Source organism: Heptranchias perlo, chromosome 17 (assembly GCF_035084215.1).
Source record: "Heptranchias perlo isolate sHepPer1 chromosome 17, sHepPer1.hap1, whole genome shotgun sequence".
Lineage (NCBI taxonomy): Eukaryota > Metazoa > Chordata > Chondrichthyes > Hexanchiformes > Hexanchidae > Heptranchias > Heptranchias perlo.
The window spans coordinates 41,551,121-41,575,206 of NC_090341.1; the positions used below are offsets into that span (position 1 = coordinate 41,551,121).

General features: G+C 41.0%; 1 protein-coding gene across 2 annotated transcripts in view; it reads right to left on the minus strand.

The window, feature by feature from the left end:
• The window catches only part of chl1b (cell adhesion molecule L1-like b), a 513,752-nt gene that overhangs the window by 286,768 nt on the left and 202,898 nt on the right, over nt 1-24,086 (minus strand). For both annotated transcript variants that reach the window (XM_067998921.1, XM_067998919.1), the window contains 2 exons: nt 22,045-22,156; nt 21,710-21,876 (listed from right to left, as the gene is read on the minus strand). In XM_067998921.1, coding sequence (XP_067855022.1) covers nt 21,710-21,876; nt 22,045-22,156 — 279 coding nt within the window. The remainder of the gene's footprint in view (nt 1-21,709; nt 21,877-22,044; nt 22,157-24,086) is intronic.

Here is a 24,086-nt window from a genome sequence, read left to right on the forward strand (position 1 = left end):
CTTGGGGCGTTTTACTGCATTAAAGGCGCTATATAAATGCCAGTTGTTGTAGTTGTTGAAGAAAAGCTAGAGGTGCAACTGGCAGGAAGCAGGTACAGGTGTGATGGTAGTTGTCCATGTGAGAATGAAAATTATAGTGAGAGGCTATATTTGGGTCCTTAAAGACAAAATGTGAGAATTGATAGCGTATTGTAAAACAGGAGAGGAGAGATTATTTTCTCTGGAATATTTCCAGTGTTTGGCAAGTGTGAGGGGAGGGTGAGACTGACAAGGAAATTGAAGATGTTAGCAACTGACTAGACGAATAGTGCAAGAACAACAATGTGAATTGGGAGTTGTTTTCCAAATAAAAGAGCTGGTACAGGAGTGATAGGCAATGACTAAATAGTACAACAATCAGCAGCCTTGTGAGAACAAAGAAATAGCTACTGAGTGCTGTTTAAATTCAATGGGAGGATAACAGTTGGGGTCAGATAAACTGGATGACAGACATGATTAAGACAGGGTGAAGAATACATCATCAGAAGAACCATTCTGTTAGCTAGACATAAGGGCCAGACAACAAAATAATTAAAAGGGCAAAGACTAAACTTACATCCCTACATTTTGAGTGCTTCTCGCATGCATGTATAATCGTTGAACTGGAAGCATGATTGGCCATTGGCAGTTATGATGTAGAAATGACAGATACGTGGGCAACCCAAGAAACTTATAGAAGTGCAGTGCATCAGGAAAGGTAGGATAGGGAAGGTGAGGGTTCTTTTATATGTAAAAGACACTTGCGTGACTGGTTTGTTGAGCCTGCATCACACGAAAAACGTACCATGAAATTGCCTGGCTAGATATGTGCAATAAGAAAATGGTCAGTACAACATTTGGGATTTGCTGCACACATCCAGGCCAAAGTAAGATTCTTCACTTTATGATAAGAATAGTTCTTTACATTATTACAAGGATTGAAGAGTGAATGAGAATAAGAAAGTAGTACTGATGGGGAAATTTATCCAGCCCAAAATAAATTGGGAATGTCCAAGTGGAAAGATCCAGAGCTTGTTAATTTATCTCACATTTTCGTCTTGACTCAGTATATTAGGGAGCCCTCATGAACAATCTCTCTCCTAGACTTGGTTCTTTTGAGTGACCTAGATGCTATTCAAGGAATTGAAGTAGTTGAACTGCTGGGTGGTATCAGAAATATTTTAGAATCGCTGAATGAACCACAACATTCTATTTGAAGACACATTGAAAAATACTATGTCAATGGGAAAATGCATTATGAAATTATTTACAGTAACCTGAAGTACCAGTTATGCCTATCGATGACAGGGTTTTTTCCTGTGTTAAATGCCACATAACATTAGCTATTACAACAATAGCTGATATTTGGTATAATGAGCGATTCTGTGGAGCAGCCTATTTCTTGAGGTACTATTCTCTCAGCCAGCAATCATGTTGGTATGGATAAGGAAAGGAAGATAAATAATTAATGCAGCTCCCCCAGTCTTCCTGCCACCCCAACTGTTTTCCAACTCAGCAAGCACTAAAAGTTTCCCTTACACCACTCTGCCCACCCATGCCTGCCAATGTGACACTGTCCCCACAGTCTCCGCTGAGCACTATAAATTACTTTGTTTTTCGCTCCACACACAGAGCAGAAACAAGACTGCCTACAGGTCGTTTCCCCACTGAATAGCATACAACCTCTATCCCTCCACTATTGACCAATCCCACACTCCCCCAATGATCACCTTCTGGCCTGCGACTCACCTCTGCCCAAAATGAGCTGATTTATGCACCCCACTCTCAAACGTTGTGGCCCGACCCACCCATGAGGCGCCGCAGCGTTGCGACCTATTCCTTTCCTTCCTGACACTAAGCAGAGCGCCGTTACCACCTCTATCCTCCCGTCCCCCCATACTTAATAGAATTACGGCCCTTGCCAACTAACCCCTAGTGCTCAACCAGCACCCTGGCCCCTCCACAGGGCAGCACTTTTTCCCCTCACTCCATCATCGTTGAGGAATCTCACCCGCCCACCCCTACGAAGCATAATTTCCAACTTTGGATTCTCCCCTCCTTCCATGAGCAACTTTCCAGTCCCCACTCATCCACTATTGCCCGGGCACTGTCCCCATCCTCCCATCTCTCCTCCTCCATCACCATTACCCCCTCTCCTTCTCCCTTGTCCCTTCTTTTTCTCCCTCCCCTCATCCCATCCACCATCCCCCACAACTCTCTCTTACCTCCTCTGCCTCTCCACTTCTGTCTTCTCCCTATCCCTTCCTCCCCCACTTTCTCCATCCTCCTCATTGTTGAAATGAAAATCCAGTGATTTCCAAGACATCCAAGAAGTCATAAGGTGAATTAGCTGAAATGGGTATGGGTACTCAGTCAGCTATTGAGTCGGGTGCCCCAAGCATCCATGCTGGGACCTATTGTGTTGTTGGTAGACATGAATGACCTGAATTCACAGTCCCTGTGCAAGGTAGTTAAATTCACAGATAACACCAAGCAAAGGCAATTGTGAATTGTGAGGAGGCAACCAATATCTTTGGGTTTACACGTGGCTGATCAATAGCAAATCAAGGTCAAAATGAACAAATGCAAGTTACTACATAATGCAAACAGTGTACGGCAGAAATAAACAAAATGAACAGGATGCCAGATTGCTAAACCAGGTACATTCAATCCCCAGAAGTTATGCTGAAGTTGTACAGTGCTCTGGTCAAGATTCATCAAGAGTACAATTCAGATTGTCACAACATAAGGGGACATCTAGGCCCTCAATGGAACAAAGAGGACAGCAATGAGGCCGATCCTTGATGTTAGAGATAAATTATGAGAAATAATTGTTCAATTATTGCTTCTGGCTGCTGATGCATTTGTACCTGTTTTTGGAGGTCTCCTATACTTGAATACTGGTACTAGGGGACATAGCCTAAAAATTAGAGCCAGGACTTGCAGGAGTAAAGTTAGAAATCGTTTCTACACGCAATCGGTGGTAGAAGTTTGGAACGCTTTTCCACAAACGGCAGTTGACGCTAGCTCAATTGTTAATTTTAAATCTGAGATTGATAGATTTATGTTAACCAAAGGTATTAAGGGATATGGGGCTATGGCAGGTATATGGAGTTAGGTCACAGATCATCCATGATCTCACTGAATGGTGGAACAGGCTCGAGGGGCTAAATGGCCTACTCCTGTTCCTATTTTCCTATGTTCCTGTAATAACATTTCAATACTCTACAGGGAGTGGGTTGACTAGCTGACAGGCAACAGCAAGGGCACTGGCAGAGTGGCAGGAGTGGGACTGGAATGCTGTCATCCTGAGAAAGGACAGCAGGTTCATGTTCCATGGAGCCACTGCCACTTGCTGCCTCCTGTTATGCGCCACCTTCTCCTGCAAGAAAGCGGGACGTATGTCGGTGAGTATCCTGCAGGATGTTTGGGTGATGTGCCTGTCATGGTTGAATAGCTGCCAGTGTGTGTGACCTGAGAGTTGTAGGTGTGCAGCTTGCAACAGTGGTAATATGTGAGAGTGAGATGAAGCATATGATTTGAAGGGTTGAGAACTGATGGAAAGAGTTTGTTGGTATGTGGATGGTGGGGTGTAGTGCGTGGAGCAGTGGATGCGACTAGTGGTGCAGTTGGTAGGAGATGCCACTTGACAGTTGATCTCACTCACCTTGACCACTGTTGTCAAAGTACTGAACTACTTCCTGCACTGCATCCATGTTCGTGGTGCTATGTGCCTGGCATTGACTTTGTCCCCTACTGCCTTCCACTGCCTCAGGAGCATATGTCTGGAGGGTCTCTCGCCCCCCCCCCCCCCCCCCCCCACGGATATAGGATGCCTCTCCTTCTGTCCACCTCTTGCACCAAGGCCTCTAGTGCATCATCAGAGAACCTTGGTGCATGCTCTCTCGCAGGCCTGGTACAAACTCAGATCGGCGGATTGGTGAGGTCTGGTGTACAGATTGGAGGATGTGGGATTTAGTAGTGCGCAACCTTTTTTCAATGTTTTGACATGACACAACAGTTTGTAAACATAGGGACGGGACCTGCATCTGTGTTTTACTTGTGCGATGTCTGATCTCTATTTAGAGTCCATGCGGACCCGTATCTTATATTTTGCAAATAATAGGTGCAGGCTGCCTTTAAGTGGTGCTAGCCACTTGCATAATATCGCCCCCCCCCCCCCCACCATTTTTGGTGAGCAGCCACTTAACAGCACAGCTAGGCCTGGCTGCTCGAAGAAAGCAGGTTAATCATCAGGCAGCATGAATGTTACGTGCTGCCTGCATCTCAACGACTGGGCATGGGCTAATCGTGCACCGGGACCCCCGCGCCCAGTTTCAGGGATTATCCAATATAACCCCTGTGATTTTTAAGGGGTAAACCCTGAACTCTATTTTTGATTGTGCTTGGCACCAGGTTCCAGCTTGTAAAAGAAAAGTTTAGGACAGGCACTAAGAAGCACTTCTTTACAATGAGGGTGATCAATGGCCTGAATCGGTTCTCAGGAATGGTGGTTAAGACCAGGACACTCATTTAAGAAAGAGCCAGATGCTCATATGGGCAGGGTATTGTGAAAGAATAAAATCAAATGGGTCAAATGACCTTCTTCATCCAAAGTTATCGTGCAATCTATTAAATTGCTTTTTAAGTTTACTAGCTCTATGCAGTGAAATTCTTGTATAATGTCTCTGTGATGTCTGCAAAACATTTGTGCCTTTGATCCCAACAGTAGTGTGATACTAAAATAAGTTATTCTCCATCTTTCTGCAAAGTGCAGTCTGGAATGCCATGTTAAAAATGTCACAATCATTAAGGTTGGTTAGAACCAGACAGGATGTTGCACTATTCCCTACAATAACATGACAGCACAGTGCTGCTATATGAAGTGGAATAATTTTACTTTTCCTAAGAATTCTAGAAAGGTGAAAGATGGGCAAACCTAGAAACGTGCACAAGATAAATATACCCCAGAATGGGGGAAAAGGAAAGCTTACAGGTTTTTTCTTCTCACAAAGTTTGCTTTGAAAATGCAATTTTGCAGACAGCAATACAATGTATTCACAACAATTCACATATGAATTATTTGATATACATCAATATGACAGAATCAGTATATTATCTGTTTGAAGCAGAAGCCCTACACTACTGCTGGAAATATAAGCACATTGCTATCCAGGCATAACTTCCGTATTGCCCCTAGCTTGTTACCCCTCCCTCACCCCTCACCCCCCCCACTCCAAAATTATAATCAAACAATAACTAATGCTCTTGATTTAGAAGTGACTCATGCAAGTGGTGATTACTTCATAGAACTTCTGCAGGGAACCATGCGGTTGGGTTTTGTGCTCTGGGGCAAGTTATGGCTATATTTAGTCTTTTTTTAAATTACAGATTTATTAGGCTTTTCTCCAAATAATGAAAAGGAAAAGAAAAGCACACTAAAGTCAAACAAATCAATTTACTCCTAGCGAGTGGGTTACACATTAGAAATGTTACAGTACCTATATTTCTACCAGAAAGCTATTTCTTTACGTCTTTGGTAATAGATTCATCACCATGCTAATTATATTTTTAAAATTAATATTACCCGACCAACTGGTCTTCACCTCAGGGAATAAACCACAAATAAATGACCTTCAGAGATTCAGATGAGTTTTCTCAGGACAGATCTGAAGACAAATGAAAATTATACAAAATGGTTGCCATGGGACACTGACTTAAAATGCGCAGAATCCTTGAAGCTAAAGTATAGCTCCAACAACATTTTATTGGACTAATGCATAAGATTACAAAACGCAGATGACTGACCTATTTCAGGTTAAAATTTACATTGACATGGATGCTTCATAAGTGGCATTTCTTAACCAATTTTTTTAATAAACAATCTCATAAATTACACAGACTACAAACAGGGCTAAAATGCCATTTGTAATTAACACTCACTGCTTGTGGAGCCACCAATGAGTTGATCAATACTGTTATTGATGTTCATTTCAGCATCACAGTGCATGAGCCGAAAATAAACAAAACCAGTCGCTTCAGGGAGTTGGGAGTGTCCTGGACTCTGTCAGTAATCTAAGGGTCTATGTGAGGTGCCCTCCTGATCATGCTGTCCACCCCAGACACTTGGACTGCCCTGTACTGGTCATTGTCCTACCTTTGTGCCACTTGCCCAGTGATAAATTAGAAAATAGCAACTTGTTTTTAACATGCTTATAATGCTTTGTTCTATAAACCAGGTTTGCTCAGCTTCTGTGGGGATGATAAGGGATTGGTGAGTGTGGGTATAGTGATGGACAATGGGAGGTGATGCAGCTGCACAAAAAGAGATTTGACAGGAAAGGTGGTCACTTGGGATCGCCAGTATTAGAAGGCGGGGAAACAATAGGATGTGAGATGGGGAAGGGGGGATACAGAGATGGAGGACAACAAAGCAGATGGGGGTGAGGGGCACGGAAGGCAATGGGATTGAGTGGGCAATAGAAATGGATGGGAGGAGCGGGAAGGCAAGAGGGATAAGCCATGCAATAGGATTAAAGGGATGAGGTGGGAGCAAGAGCAATAATAATTGGGGCTGGGAAGGGAGCTACTGAGGGCTCCAGGCCACATTTTCCTTATAGATGCTACTGCAAAATGTGGCTCGAGAATGTCCCTTCCCCACCGCACTATGCCATGCCAACCCTCATCTCCCACTTGTAAAAGAAAGAAGAATAGAAAAAGAGAGTAGCAAAAGAGGTGACAGACGAACAACTATATGAAGGTATAGGCAATAAAGACACCATTTCCTCCAACTTCCTCCATTCAACACCATAGGAGATCCACTTGTTACTTAAAATAAAACCTTTAAAATATTTAACAGAAACTATTCTACAGTTAAAATATTCTGACCAGTCTGGTGGGAAGAGAGAGAATCGCAGGCTTGAGGCTAGTGTGTTTTTTTCAAATGCTGAGCACAAATCCTATTCCCATCCTGGTGAAAATATTTACACAAATGGTTGATGGGAAAACTGACCTGTTGGTATCTTCATTAAAATCAAAAATGTGCAACTTCAAGGTTGTATTGTTTATAACATTCACCAGTTTAAATTACAGCTCTGGGAAATAAAGAACAGCAACACTCTTCCTTAATGTGGATCTCTAGGTCATTGAGTGTAGCAAGGTGTACTGAAAGACAGCTTTCCTTCATCACTATGTTCGCTCTTTGAAGCATTTTTCTGATATGCTCCACATCAGAAAATAAGAATTGTCTTCCTCTCTAAAACTGAACTCTCCTGTTCCAAGATACCTCTGAGCCCTACTCTCAGTACAAGAATGTTATTCCAACCAGCCCTGAAGGAATTAAGTACAAAATTAGAGCTACTGCTTTCTTGAGTTGGACTATGTCCTGAATCCAAGCAATATTAAACATGGAGGAAAGATGCAAGAAAACACTTTTTAAAACAACTTTCATCCTACATTTTATGATACCGAGGGTGGGTTTAAAGAAAATAATTGTCAAGAGAGTAGGGATAGATATAAGATAATTAAAACCATTATTAGAAATGCTAAAAAGGTCTTGGAAAAAAAGGTACTATGGATAAGTGCAGTACCAATGGTAAATTTTTTCCCCATTATGCCAGAAGCCAGAAAATGATTGCAAACCAGATAGAAATTTAGCAGACTAGGTTAGTTTGGAGGATCAGGAAATGGCTTAAGTGCTGAATGGATATTTTGCGTCTGTTTTCAATATTGAAGATGATGCTTACATGTCTATGATGTCAGATTGGGGTGCTTCTAAAATTAATTTTATACAACTAAATGCACAAGATGGTCTTAGCTAGGAATAAGATACTTAAGGCTGATCAGGCTGTTGGGCTTGATGACATTTACCTCTGAAGTACTGAAGGCAATGGATGGATTATTATACAAGCCATTGGTTCGTATATTTAATAACTCTTTCAAGTCTGGGGTAGTTCCACAGGCTTGGAGGGAGGCTCATGTGGTCCCAACATTGAAGAAGGGGGAGAAATCAGTCTATGGATATTACAGCTCTGTAAGTTTGATCACTTTTATAGGGAACATTGTAAGGGATGTGATTTATAATCACCTTAAGAGGTTGGCAAAAATTAGATATTAACACTGTGGATTTACAAAACAGAAGTCCTGCTTCACTCACCTGAATGAGTTCTTTGAGGAAGTGGCCAAATTAGTAAATGACCGGAGTTCAGCAGAAATTATATATCTTGATTTCAAAACAACCTTTAATAACGTGCCACATGGACAGGTTATGGAGAAAGATTTCCTCACTTGAGATTAGCGGTCAGATGTTGGAAGGTCATTGGTTGAAAGTTCACGGATAGTGGGTCATTATCAATAGGAGTTGGTCTGCATGGAGACAAGTCTTGCAGGGCTCTGTGGTGTGACCATTGCTGCTCATCATCTTCATCGATAATTTGGATGAGGGCATTTGTGGAATCATTCACACATTTGCAGATTGCATAAAAATGAGCAGATTGCAAATTAGGGAAGTAGGCCTGTCTAGCAAATGGCCTTCAGTATGGATAACTGCAGTGTTCTGCACGGTGGGTCTGGAAGACTCCAGGCATGTGTGTACAAGGCAGGGATACTTGCTAATGTTTATGGAACAGGAAAAGGACCTGGGGGTCGTAAGTGATAAATTACTGAAGGTCCACAAGCAGTGTGATGAGGCCAGTGGATATTGCAGGGCAATGCAATTTAAAACTAAGAACTCAATACTTAGCTTGTACCAGGCTTTCAGGCTCTTAGTTATCAGGAAAGGTTCAAGGACTCGAGACTATTTTCATTAGAGAAATGCAGGTTTAGAGGAGATATAATTGAGGTTGTTAAAATAATGAAGGGATTGGAATCTGTGCAATCAGTTAGGTTACTGGAGCTGGATAGTAATGGGAGAATGAGGGGGCATACATTTAAAATAAGCAGACAAGGAATTAGGTTAGTATGGATTTCCCGCAATACTTCAAAAGCAAGCTGGAAAATTCCCAAGGGGTGAAAGGCCAATAGCCAAACCACCACATCACCTAGTTCACCCCATATTCAGTTTATTATCATGCTTAAAATCTTGAATACCTTGTAAAATCACATTTGAGCCTCTTCTTCTCCAATTTAAACTTTTGCAGTTTCTGTTGCTCATATGCCTGATCCAAGATATTAATTTAGTTGCCCTTTGCAGTATCCTCTCCAACAGAATATCTCCACTGCAGCGCACACCATGCTTTGTAATAGCTCATTAGTGTTTCCCGAGACTTATGCTCTGTTCTTGCGTCTCTATAAACCAAGATCTTATTTGCCTTCTTTATTATTGCTGTACATTGCAAGTTACCCACAAGTCCTGTAGACCACCATTGTTTACCTGAAATTCCCATTGCTTAACTCCCTTACCCAGTATCTTCACTTTGCACTTACGCACATAAATTACGCCCGCAACTGTTAGCTATTAATGGTTTAGGCAGGTACAAGTGGAAGCAGTTGAGGTTAGTCCCATGGAGCTGGACAATGGGGATGAGATGATAGAGGTCGATGGCATGGTTGACCGTATCAAACATCGCGGAGAGGTTGAGGAGGTCAAGAGGGGATAACTCACCATGGTCACGATTATTGTTTCAAATTATAGCCTCTCTTTCCACCCCTGCACAGTTACCTCCAGTGACCCCAAGGATCTTTCCTTGGCCCCTTTCCTCCTCTTCCTCATCAATGTTTTTTCCTTAGGTGAAATAATTCATAGGCACGGGGTCAGCTTCCACACATATGCTGATAACATCTAGTCTACCTTTCCACCACTTCCTTTGACCACCTCTGTGTTGTAAATTGGATAGCCAGGTGGTGAAGGATAGAATACTAAAGCCTAGTCTTCAGTTGCTTCCAAGCCTTTATTCACAGAGTTCCACATTCCACCCACACCACACCCTAGATCAGCTCTCTTATGAATGGATACAAGAGAGTCCCCAATTGATATGCACCACCTAAGTACAATTAACAGTAATTGATATTAATCATATGGATACAATTAACACTCTGTGCTGTCAGACAGTCTGTCAACCCAGAGTTGAACTTCTATTGATACATCCTATCTATTACCAAGACAGCTTACTCCCACTGTTGCAATATAACTCACCTCCACTCCTACCTCACTGCCACTGCTGCCAACCTCTTATCCATGTTTATTGATTTCTCCAATGCACTCCTTGCTGGCTTCTCATCCTCCATAAATCCAACTTGTTCAAAATTTAACAACCTGTATCCTGTCTCACACTCAATTCGGTTTGTCCATTACTCCAATCATCGCTGACCTACACTGGCTCCTCGACCCTGCATTGCATTAAATTTAAAATTAGTGGTATCGTCTTCAAGTCTGTCCATGGTCTTACTCCATTCTACCTCTTCAATCCCCTCCCCTCATCCCACCATTGATGGCAGTGGCTTCAACCTCCCGGGCTCTACTCTCAGGAATTTTTTTCTTTAAACCCCCCTTTACCTTTGCAAAACCGATCTTTTCAATCAAACTTTCGGTTACCTCTCTGGACTCTTTCACTCTAGCTCATTCCTTTATTCCTGATCATTTTTTTTTTCTCCCCCCTTCCTCTATAAAATGCCTTGGAACATTTTCTACATTGAAGGTTCATTGTAAATGCAAGTTGTTGTGATGTGTACAATAACAGCCTGAGAACTGAGTCCCGCTACAGCCTGCTAATCACCTCCTTCCATGCTAATGTAGCTCCATGTGCAGCTACCCTTTATCCTGATTCCATCAATTTCCAATCAATTGCTCAAGCACACCCTTACTCTGTGCCTTCCAAATTTGTTGACCAATCTTTGCGTGGCAGTGTTTTATACACTTTTCTAAAATCAAAATATATAAATCCACTGCGATCTCTTTGTCCGACAGGTTTGTTATTTCTTTGTGATACTCCAATAAATATACTGCCTCGCATAAAGGCCTGATAACCTTCACTTACTTCCTATAATTCTTTAGATCCTTCATTCTTGCCTCCTTCAGGATGTTCTCGTGTTTAACCTTCTATAGATATCTGACTCACTACCCTGTGGCACCCAAGATAATCTTTATGCCCTTTTTTAATAAAAGGATATCATATTTACCTGCTTTCTTACATTATGCATGTGCCCTCTAGTAATTTATGCTTTTCATGAGCGATTACTAATTTTTCCGCTGACAAACTCGTGTCAAACAGTGATGCACATGGTTGTCAAATGTGAAAAAATATAGTGAAGAATGTATGTATCATCTTACAATTAACTTCACAAATAATGGATCCAAAAATGACCTCCAAATGCTTAAAATAATATATGTACATCAAATAAACAGGACAGACATCATGGTCTTATGGGGGGAATTTTTCATTTCCGCCTAAAACAGGCATGAAGTCAGCAGAGCGACCTCACCTCCGGCCCAAAGCCGATGTCAGGAGTCTTGACCCATTTTCGGGTTCCGGCCTCAGTCCATATAGCCTGGGAGATGTGGGTGCCAATTGGCTGCTCCCCTGCAGCTCACCAGTCGTGGGACGGCAGGAAATAAACCGGCTCCAACACCGAGCCAGCCGGCAGGTTGGGCCAATGGAGGAGCCACTCCCAGAGGGGTCAAACATGGGCCAGCATGGGGCCCAATGAATGGATGTGGGCTCAAATCTGGAATCACCAGACAGTCAGTGAGCAAGGAGTGATAAAGTACTCAACTCTTCACTGGACTCCACAGTATTGACGCAACACCCTCGGAGGCAGCCAAGCTTTACTCAGCAGACACATACATCCATGCATTTCATACCATCCGCAGCCAAACACTCCACTCCAGACTCCATTGCCTTTCCACACTGGACATATGGAGGAATGCATGAAGGGTTTGTAATACTGGGTTGCATAGGAGTTATGAGTACTGCCCGGTAGTGGGCAAGAGAAGTCAGAAACATTGCATCATACACAAGTTGGGTGGTAATGATGGACAACACACAATTGAGGTCAATAATACTGGGAATACATGAGTGGGGTGAGATGATGAGGCGATGTCTGAGTCCTCTCACTTTTTTGTTTAAACTTAATGATCTTGTGCAATTGACTAAAATAATCATTGTAGGGAAAAAATGTTTTCATTGGATTAACTCTAATCCATAGTAGCAGAGGCAGATTGTTCAAATGTTCAAGAACAGTTCTTATTCATTTATAATAAAATTTGGTTATCTCTACCAACCTAATTAACATTATACTTAAATACTTCATGCTCTGAAACCACAGAGATAGTAAGCATGGAAGGTGGAAGTGGGGTAGCACAAGAACAGGCTGTAAACACTTCAATAATATAGGTGAAATAGATTCCACCTGTCACACTTCATTCCAGTTGTTCACGCTACTAAAATAGACACACAAGGTGTCTTTCTGGAGGAAAACAATCCAATTGCACAAAAATAATGTGGAGGTAAATGCAATTATTCTTTGTACGTTATCCTACACTAAAATTCTCTTTAATGATGAGCAGAATTCTGCATGAATGTCTCATCTATTTTTAATGAGCCCAACTGTTCTGGGGTAATCATACTCCCCAGAGCCAACTACGAGGAAATGGCTAATATTTTTGTCAGAATTTTAAAATATGTGTAGAGAATTTTTTTCTTTAATTAGGTGGCATGACAACAGGGTGTAGACAGAAACCATTTGGTAATTCCAACTGTCTTACAAAATCAATCATCATAGCTGCTGTGAACGCAGAAAGAATTGAAAATATTGCATTGGGGAACGAAATGAACAGATTTCTCATAGCCTAATGCATATTCCAACAACTCTGGATCAGCAAGTAATGGTTAACTCTGCATTTAAATTCTGATTTTAAAGGGCTGAGTTCCAAGAGATAAAACTGCCTGGGAAAGAGCTCCACAGATGCCGAGTTAGACAACTTCAGAAACCGATAAAACAAACTGGAAAACAGCTGATCCCTTAGATGGATGTTGTCCCATGCTATCTGGTCAGTAAATCTCTTCAGGATTGAGCGCCTGAAAAGATTTCGCTTTCTTCTGGCTGATAATTGATTTGTCTCATTGCGATGTTTATTATGGTGAGACTTGTGGCATCTGAATTTGAATTTGAGATGGCTTTTCAGTCAATATTATGTCCAAATACTTCAAAATGATGAGACTGGGCCAAATGTTGGGAAAAAGATTTGACCATCAGTCCTTAAAACCTGTCTGAGAATGTTACAGGTAGCCTAATGATTCTCAACATTAAGTCTGGTTTCAATTAAATTGATGTGGTTACCTAATTTAACATCTGTGGTCATTTGCCTTTTGATTTTGCCTACTCATGTAGCAGAGGGCACTTTGTCACCCACCACTTTATAAAATTCTACCAGCAATAGACTTCCTATCATCTTTCCTGGTGTCAGTGTTTGCTTAGTGGTCTGACTGATATTGATATTGATATTTCATCACACTAGCAATGCATAAACGACTATGTCTACTCTCCTTCCTCAAAACTTATGCTCCACTCTGTACAACACTTCTGTACAATCTGAACACTTTCATTAAGTCCCTGAAGCTACAAGTCATCTGCTCTCTCATCCCTTGTCCCTTTCCTCATAAAACCTTTTGTTAGTGTGAGCTGATATCTTAGCTGATATATAGTGCTAGTGAGCTTTTTTAAGGTCGGTAAGAGGGGGATCAATTGATATTTTTACTCTTTTTTTAAAATTCTGATTCCAGTTGAATTATTAATTTTTTTCTCTTTTTTGTTTTCTTTTAGGTGAAACATTTGATTCTACCTAAAATGGCTACCTTTTATAAATCCATACTATGCAATGGAAAGTCTATCGATCCTACCCGATTATTAATGTATTGTTCCACATCTTACTTTGTGAAGGATAGAAAATTCAAGTTCTGCAGTGAACTATTATAAGTCATCTTTTGGTGCTGGCATTCATTTAAGTGAATCTAGCTCAAAATGCTGAAAAGACAGAGCTGTCAATCCTGACCACAATTTGAGAGTGACAGTTGTCCCTCTTTTGAGCAACATTTGATTTTCTAGGGGAATGAACTGCATAAAAATAAGCAATAACCTAATGCCTAAAAGCATTTGACAAAACAGTTTAGGCATTATATGGAGCTCAAATATATTGATTTCACTTCACTTCAGTTCATTATTTTTAGATAACTTGGCATTGTAGATTTATTTTAATATGTATTATTTGTCACAATACTTTAATTGCTTTATATTTGGAAACTATGAGAGCAGATTTTCAACTTGCTGCCCAAGTGTAAAGCTGGCATTGTGGATTGCCCACCATGATAGAAACCACCCAATTTTAATTTCCAATTATTTTTTAAAAACTGTTTGACTGTAGGAGGCATTAAAATGAGCCTGAGCTTGTCCTTACTTAACATCAAGACATGTACATTTTCCAGCAGAGGTTGTTAGTGATCAGGGACAGGTACCCTGTATGATTTTACAATATAAATGACATTTTTTCTCTCCCTAACCCAGAGGTGCTGATGCCAATTGCATTGCCCCTACTGCCATCCTGGATGTGATGACATTTAATGCAACTCTATTCAAAAATTCTAATATTGAAAGTAAAACCTGCTCTACATTAGTTCAATGGATACATCTGACCAGTATTTAAAAATAGACTGGAATTGTCTGTTAATAAATACTGAGAATCTTGCCACAGTGTTTCTCTTTTAAGCTAAAGTCAAATAGTATTCACAGCAATGACACGACTTCAATCTCCTGCACACCTATCAAACTTTACTCCTCTGATTTTATATATTTTGTTTATTACCAACATAATTTGCTCTTAAAAACTGTATTTTATTTTTTGTCTTGAACTGGTTCTAAACAAGGCTGCAAAAAAAAACATGCTCCAAGTAAAAATATCCCTTACGCTCCATTTATGTTCCAGTTAGTGTTCTGGGACCGATTTGCACTGCCTGGTTGGAACTGCAATACTGCTGCCCAGAAGGAAACTCTGTCATTAAAATTTGGATAATTTGAGAGCGATGGGAAGGAGTGTCCATATCTCTAAATATTTAAATCAGCTCCAGGCAGGTTTAATTGGAGTCATGGAGGTCCAAAGGATCCCTCTGAGCGCTAAATAAATTAGACTTGATATGGCACTCGAGTTATACCCATGCAGTATCAAACTCAGGCTGCGTGAGACTGTCTCCTTCAGGGAATTTCACACCACTTCTCTCATAAGTATATCAATTCCCAACTTCACAGCTATACAGCAACTTCAGCATCACTGTGAATTGGAAATGCAGCCCAAAGTACAATTTGTTAAAAAACAAATGTCCAGAAAAAACACCACCTCTGCCTGATGTTATCTACAGGAATATGTCAAATGAGTTTAGCACAAAAATGTATTGTATTATTAGGTTCAAAGCTACTGGAAGGTAGTGGAAATCTGAAACTGTCTCCACCCAAAAAGGCTATATATGCAAGATCAATTGAAATTTTCAAGACTGAAATAGATAGATTTTTGTTTGGTAGGGTCTCAAGGGATAGGGATAAAAGGCAGGTAAATATTGCTGAGGCACAGATCAGCCATGCTCTAATTGAATGGCAGAACAGGCTTGAGGGCTGAATGGCCTACTACTGTCCCTATATAATACATACAAGAAGAATGAACTTGCTTTTCTATAGCACATTTCATGACCTCAGGAGGTCCCAAAGCGCTTCACAGCCAATTGAAGTACTATTGAAGTATAGTCACTGTTGTAGGGAAACGCAATAGCCAAATTGTACACAGCAATGTTCCACAAACAGCAATGAGATAAGTGACCAGATAATCAGATGAGTGATGCTGGTTGAGGGATAAATATTGGTTAGGACACCAGGAGAATTCTCCTGCTCTTCTTCGAATCGTGCCATGGGATCTTGTGCGTCCCCTTAAGATAGCAAACAGCACTTCAGTTTAACGCCTCAGCTAAAAGATAGCACCTCTGACAGTGCAGCACTCCATGAAGTGTCAGCCTGGGTGGAAACCAGGTTCAAACAGGGAGTTCTGGACGACAACACGTTCAAGGACATGGGCTGCAGATAGCGAGGACAGAGGGGTTGAAGTTGAATCTTTGGAGGAAATGGTGTTGACAGTGTTTTGAAGGGGAGAGGGACAATGTCTGAGAAGAGGGAACCATTTACAATATCTGCTAGCATGAGGACCAGGAAGGGAAGTTGGGTGGTCAGCGGTTTAGTGGGGGAATTGGGTTGAAAGAGCAAAATGTGGGTCTCAAGGACATGTGAGCTTGGAGAGGATATATGGGGAGATGGATGATAAACTGGAAAGAGACATGGGTACAGGGCTAGGGAAGGAGGGGGAACTTGGGGGTGGTTTGGATTAGTGCGCAAAGGGAAGAAGGGTAACAGTAGCAACTTAATGGATAGTCTCTATCTGGGTGACAAAGGAATCCGTGAGCTCCTTGCACTTGTTGTTAGCGGTAAGGGTGCAGGGGGAGAGGAGAGGTTTTCTGGATGTGTTGTTGCCTTGAAACATAGAACTACATACAACCTTTATGTAATACTGACATGTTAGAACATTAAAGTATGATTTATCTTTATCAGAGTGAGGATATGTCATCCTCCCCTAAAAGGAGACAACTTCTGTTATCTTTCTGGGGGGAGGCAGACCAGCTGTGTATATCCACATTTTCCGTTTTTATTTTTGAAAAATGGACCTCTAATTCTGACCATCACCATTTATAGTTTTAAATTTATAACGATTATTTTCTGCTTATGTATTACAAAGCGCTCCAGTACCACAAACTTTCTGATGATAGAGCTGCTGAGTTTATATTGGACCATAATTTGCTGTGGCAGGGCATCTAATGGCATCTGCCATTAGTTAGACTTGCCCTTGGATGTTTAAGTTTTAAAATCTTTTGTGTGGCAAGTTGCTGAAAGTGCGAGCTGATAACGTGGCAACGAGGGAAACAGGGCATCTGGGACCTGAGTGAACAGGGCAAGCAACAGGGTATCTCCTTAACCATGTGAAATTAACAGCGCAAGGACTGAAAAAGAAGTGCAAATTAGAATGGGTGAATTCAATGTCAAATCAAGTACAGAAAGAGAAATAAAGGGAGAGAAAGAAAGACTGGATTAAGAGAGATAGAAAAAAAAGAGACAGAAAGGAAAAGTAAAAAGAAATGTAAACATTTTTAAAATCTCCAACAATTAAAACCTGAAGGAATGAGACTCCACACTTGTAATAGTTAATTTTCAGTTCCAAAGAGGTTAACTGGCAGTAGTTAGCATTTATTACATCGTTACTTAGACTGAAATGGACAAGACTTAACTTTCTGTGGCGACTTTAGTTTGTATCTACCGCACAAATACAGTAACTTCACACCGTTCAATGCATTTCAATGGTGAGGCAAACCTTGAGATGCCATTTTCATGAAGCTAATGCATCTCAGACAGCAACTTTTGGATTTCCTCCTTTAACCGTGCATCAGCTCCTTGCCTGAAGTTGCTGTAACATTAGCGCATAAATAATTGCAAACGCCATTAGCCTCACTGTTATTTTGACAGCAAATTATGGTCCATCATCTATTCAATACAACACCACCATCTGCAGGCTTCCAGTGGTGCTGCAGGTCTTTCACACAAGAACTGTACAAACTTCTTTACTTTGCTTACCACAGAAGTGAATGTCTTTCACAGAAGATTACCTGAGATTTCGATGCCGCTCTTGGAACATTAATTTTCCCTTAATTTCTTGTTTGCCAAAATCATATTCTCAACTTCCCCATCCCTTTTGCATTCGGCAAAATCTTTGTAATTGGGCAGCAAAGCACACCATATACAGTAAGAGCAGAAATTCACAGGATTAATCTTGGGATGTCATGCTGCGCCAAATCATTTGCATTACTTCTAACTGCATATGTACTGAGGAAAACAGCAGCCATGTCATGTGTTGTTGAAGGTCTTTCCGGAAATAAGATGTATTGTTTTGGGGTTTATTTTTATAAATGGAATAACGCACTATTTTTATATAAGGACATTGTTCCTGGAAGCAAACCATTGTATTACTAATTAAGAGGAATCCACAAGAAACACCATTGAAGCTGTAAATCACACTTGGGGGGTCGGAGCCGGGTAGGGGGCGGGGGGTTCAAATTGAAGTCGGGAAACCCATTAATGCGGGTTTCCCTAAAGGGAGTCTTTTATTTTTTTTTGTCGGTTTCCCATCCGACTGCCCGGCTGATTGATATGCTGCTCTCAGTCGGATGGGAGACCAGCCAGGGAGAGGACGTCCTCAAGTAAGTCTGCAGGTAAGTCTTTGTCTGCATGGATGGGGGGGAGACACGGGGGGCATGGGTGGGCATGGGGATCGCAGGTCATGGGGGATGGGATCGGGGGTCATTGCGGGGGTTCGCGATCGTTGGGGAGGGTTGGGGATCGGAGGAGGGGAATGGGGGGGACGATTGGGGTCGGAGGGGGAGGGTCGGGAAATCGGGATCGGGGACCAGAGGGGGTGGATCGGGGTCGGGGGATCAGGATCGGGGGTTGGGTGTCCACAGTCGGGGTTTGGGTGTCTGCGATTGTTGGGGGTTTGATGCAGGTAGGCTTGTTGGGCCTGGGGGAAGCACATCTGCTCCTCCGGGCCCACAAGCTGTGCCTTTCTAGGCACCTATCTGTTAGTGTTGGGCCTTCTCGCCTCCTTTCAAGAGGCATAAAACAGAAGGCCCGGGAATCCCGGCCCCCCGGGGTTGAAATCGGGAGCGGGTTGGTTGCCTACCCCTCATCCCGCCACCGTGAAAACCGGAAATGGGCGGGTTGGAGGCGGGTCTGAAATGGTGGCAATTTTCAATGCTCCCCCACCCCACCCATTTTTTTAATTTGAAAATTGAGCCCTTGGTGTCTGTTTGCATGATTTTGAAATTGGAGAAACCAGACTTTTGGCATATCTGTATTTTATTTTTATTCATTTGTAGGATGTGGGCATCGGTGGCAAGGACAGCATTTATTACCCATCCCTAATTGCCCTTGAGAAGGTGATGGTGAGCTGCCTTCTTGAACCACTGCAGTCCGTGTGGTGAAGGTTCTCCCACAGTGCTGTTAGGTAGGAAGTTCCAGGATTTTGACCCAGTGACTATGAAGGAACGGCGATCTATTTCCAAGTCAGGATGATGTGTGACTTGAAGGAGAACGTGCAGGTGGTGTTGTTCCCATGTGCCTGTTGCCCTTGTCCTTCTAGGTGGTAGAGGTCGCGGGTTTGGGAGGTGCTGTCAAAGAAGCTTTGGCGAGTTGCTGCAGTGCATCTTGTAGATGGTACACACTGCAGCCACTGTGCGCCGGTGGGAGGGAGTGAATGTTTAAGGTGGTGGATGAAGTGCCAATCAAGCGGGCTGCTTTGTCCTGGATGGTGTCAAGCCTCAAGTGTTGTTGGAGCTGCATTCATCCAGGCAAGTGGAGAGTATTCCATCACACTCCTGACTTGTGCCTTGTAGATGTTGGAAAGGCTTTGGGAAGTTAGGAGGTGAGTCACTTGCTGCAGAATACACAGGCTATGAACTGTTCTTGTCGCCACAGTATTTATGTGGCTGGTCCAGTTAAGTTTCTGGTCAGTGGTGACCCCCAGGATGTTGATGGTTTGAGATTCGGCGACGGTAACACCACTGAATGTCATGGGGAGGTGGTTAGGCTCTCGCTTGTTGGAGATGGTCATTGCCTGGCACTTGTCTGACGTGAATGTTACTTGCCACTTATGAGCCCAAGCCTGGATGTTGTCCAGGTCTTGCTGCATGGGGGCACAGACTGAGTAAGGCACCAAGGAACCCTAGTAAAATTAAAGTCAATGGGAATCAGGGGGAAAACTCTCCAGTGGCTGGAGTCATACGTAGCACAAAGGAAGATGGTAGTGGTTGTTGGAGGCCAATCATCTCAGCCCCCAGACATTGCTGCAGGAGTTCCTCAGGGCAGTGTCCTAGGCCCAACCATCTTCAGCTGCTTCATCAATAACTTTCCCTCCATCATAAGGTCAGAAGTGGGGTTGTTCACCGATGATTTCACAGTGTTCAACTCCATTCACAATCCCTCAGATAATGAAGCAGTCTATGCCCACATGCAGCAAGACCTGGACAACATCCAGGCTTGGGCTGATAAGTGGCAAGTAACATTCGTGTTACACAACTGCCAGATAATGACCATCTTCAACAAGCGAGAGAATAACTACGTAAACGACATTAGCGAACCAGATGGGTTTTTACGACAATCCGGTAGTTTCATGGTCACCACTGATACTAGGTTTTTATTCCAGATTTTTATTTAATTAACTGAATTTAAATTCCCCAGCTGCCGTGGTAGGATTTAAACTCATGTCTCTGGATTATTAGTCCAGGCATCTAGATTACTAGTCCAGTAAAATAACTACTATGCTACCATACCCCTATTACTTAAAAGCACGCAGAGTGCCACTAATACATTTTTTAAATGACTGAAGTGAACACATAATCATTTGTATTCAATCATTAAAATGTGAATGCTGGAATAGCAGCACACAGATTTTTGTTGGTCAGCCTTCCAACCAGTTGTTTTTATACCCATCTTTAATGCTGGAAGATGACCTCTTCACTAATAGTGATCTTGATGTGCACTTCCCATTTTACAACGCACTTTTGGGTACTGAGTTTGCATATCTGTCAAGTCTCACTCAGTTCATGTGAATCTCATTCTGTTTTAAAAATGTACTTACTTTGATGCATGCCGCACAACTTTACGGTTAGTCTCACTCCATGTGATCAGAAATCTCACTTTTTAACACTTCCCTAATGTGAATTTGTACCCAAGAGAAGGTCACATCAGTGCTGAAAGTATTGTGTAAAAATAGCACAAGTGGTGTAATACAAGAACCAGATGCAATACAACATCTATCAGTTTAAGAGGTGAGTGCAATACCACACTAAAGAGCAAATCTGAGTTTAAAACAGGGTTATGCAGAAACAGCTGGGCTAAGTTGGCTTGCTTACACATTCTTAACTTATTATTCTTCCAAATTGAAGATTTTCCTTCCAATTAGTTTTTGAGTGATAGCTGAAATCTGTACCTAATCTTAAGCATCACAATCATTAAAGGCAATCATTTAAAATTTTGGTGAAATTCAAGTGCTGAAATGGGATTCGATTTATTCTAATTGATAGTTCAATTGTGAACTATTTTGTGTACAAGATTTATTCCTTTGGTATATATCATAATGGCTTTGCAGGAAAGTTTGACAAAGAATGCAACCATGTATGTTGTTTTATGATTCACTTTCAGAAAATATTACCAATATTGAATTAATTTCAAAATGAATTGTACTCTGAAGAAAATACAAGGGCATATCACATTTGTAAAAATGTAAGACACCAGAGTGGAGTGTTGCAGTTTCTTTTTAAGTATCACATCTGCTATCAATGCCTGTTATCATAGATAATTTTGTGCTTAGCTTATTAAAACATAACACAAGCAGTTTAGCCTGATTGATTCATTATGTTATCAATAGAATGGGAATAGTTTCATAAGTAGAGTTTTAATAATTCAATATGTGTAACATTCTTGGAACCAAGATCAGTTTTAAAAAAAGTTCCACAATTGTTTAAAATAGTTCCAAGTGTTTAAAATAGTTTTCACGAATGGATTCACCAATGTTATAGAATAGAAAAAAAACATCACTGCTAAATAGACAAGGTAAACTTACCCCTGACTTCTAACATACTGGTAGTAGTATCATTGCCTAATGTATTAGTTGCCCAACAAGTATAGAATCCTGCATCTTCCCTCTGAACATCCTTTATCTCCAAAGTACCATTTTTATACACAAAATAACCCTGGCCCTCAAGTGCGGTTTCCATGTCTTCCTTTAACCTAGACAAAACAAAATCAGAAATTACCAATTTAAATTAGAATATATAAACTGTATAATGAAGAAGATCCATAATGTTTCAGAGGTCATAATCTACAATATATTTTAAAGGAGAATTGATATTAGATTAGTATAATATATATTTTCTTCCAGACTAAACAAATTCTTACCAAAATACTGTTGGTGAAGGAGAACCAAATACTTTACAATGCAGATGAGCTACTTTTCCTTCAACTGCAATATACTTCTGATCATCAGGGGTCAGCATCATTGGAGCAAGATCTGTTGATGAACATTGAAAAAAATAATAAAACACTATGTAAAAGTATGTTTATGCAATTTGTGTCTGGGACCTCTAAGTGTTTGAAGCTTGATATGGGGATTGGGAATAAAGTGGAGTTGAGGTCAAAGATCAGCCATGATCTTATTGAATGGTGAAGCAGGCTTAAGGGACCGTATGGCGTACTCCTGCTCCTATTTCTTATGTTCTTATGTTGACATTACATTAATAACACTGTTAACCATTTTCCATTATCGTGTCAATATTCCTTGAAACTCTGCCAGGTCAAATTGGTATTTTCTTCAGTACTACAGCTCACACGTTGTGACACTCAAAATTATGGTAATAAAACTACTGAGATGTCAGAAGTAGCTTCATTTCTGGCAAAGGTGGTCTTAAGCACTTCCAAACAATGTGGTTCAGGAACCCTGATCGACCAATGACCTTAAGTCTTCCCAATCTGGCGGCTCACTTGTCTGTGACTAAGGGCAGCGTTTGGGAAAGCAATGGAGTGGGACTCTTCATTGTCAGCAGTACTGTACACGTAAGTCAGCCTATTTAGCTGACACAAACTTCACAGAAGCTCGAGAAATTTGAATCAGCTGAACGGGTTGATTTTAATCATGCACTGTTGCCAAGAACTGAAGTGTCCCACTCCATCATTCTCCTCAATGTTGCTTCATCCTCTATCCACTAGTATAGCTAAATTTACAGTGAGTGTTATAATGAAAACAACAGTTCAGTCTAAGAGAATATTATACTGTGAGTACGTGTATCAAACATTTAATATGCATTTGAGATAAATGATGAGTCAACAGTTTCTTGTTGCTGTCTCAGAAAAAAATGTTTTGCAGCAGTATGAACAGTTCAAATGGCAATGGTTCCTACTGGAAGCCTGAAAACCCTAAACTTCTCCCAATCACTGCAATATTAACTCTAAACAATCCTAAAGTTAGCATACCACTGCACAGTTCTGCCTTCTCTTTCCTTCCCAATTTTATTTTGCCGGCTCAAACCCATTGTACGTTTTCAAATTGTGCCCTGGATTATTTAAAATCTGTGTTTAATTGGCTGAAAATCTCTTCTGAAGGAGATTATTTTCAATCAAATGGGTGAAAGACAATTATAATTTGAGCTGATTACAACATTAAAGTGATTGCAACATTAAAGTCACGATTTTCAGACAGCTTTCGACTCCATGAAACACAAGGCACAGAATGAGAACTCCCAGCTAGGACAATACACTGAAACAATTTATCTCATGAGAACTTTCTGAAGATTATAAGTATGAAATAATGTTTATGTATACACTCAAATTACCTTTCAAGGTCATGAAACGTAATATATTAGTAAGATTTTATTTTTTTAACAATGCATTTTACTTTTTAATTAATCAAAGTGTGAACTTTATTCAACCAATGTTAAATTTTATATTTATTCCAGATGGAATATTTATATTCATACACCTTTTAAACTCTGTTGAACATAAAAATGCAAAGATTTTACAATTGTAAACAATTTTACAACACCAAGTTATAGTCCAGCAATTTTATTTTAAATTCACAAACTTTCGGAGGCTTCCTCCTTCGTCAGGTGAACGATGTGAAAATCGTTCACCTGACGAAGGAGGAAGCCTCCGAAAGCTTGTGAATTTAAAATAAAATTGCTGGACTATAACTTGGTGTTGTAAAATTGTTTACAATTGTCAACCCCAGTCCATCACCGGCATCTCCACAAAGATTTTACAGGTATCCAAACTGATTTTGTAAATTACATTCAGGTAAAACCAACTTCCTGGCTGGACATGGATCTTCTGCTGCTAATTATCTTCCTACCAACTCAAAATGTTTCATGTACGCCATCATCCATTTAGATAAATGTTCAAGAAACAAAAAAAAATGCAATAAAGATGGTACTTAATTAACTTTACAG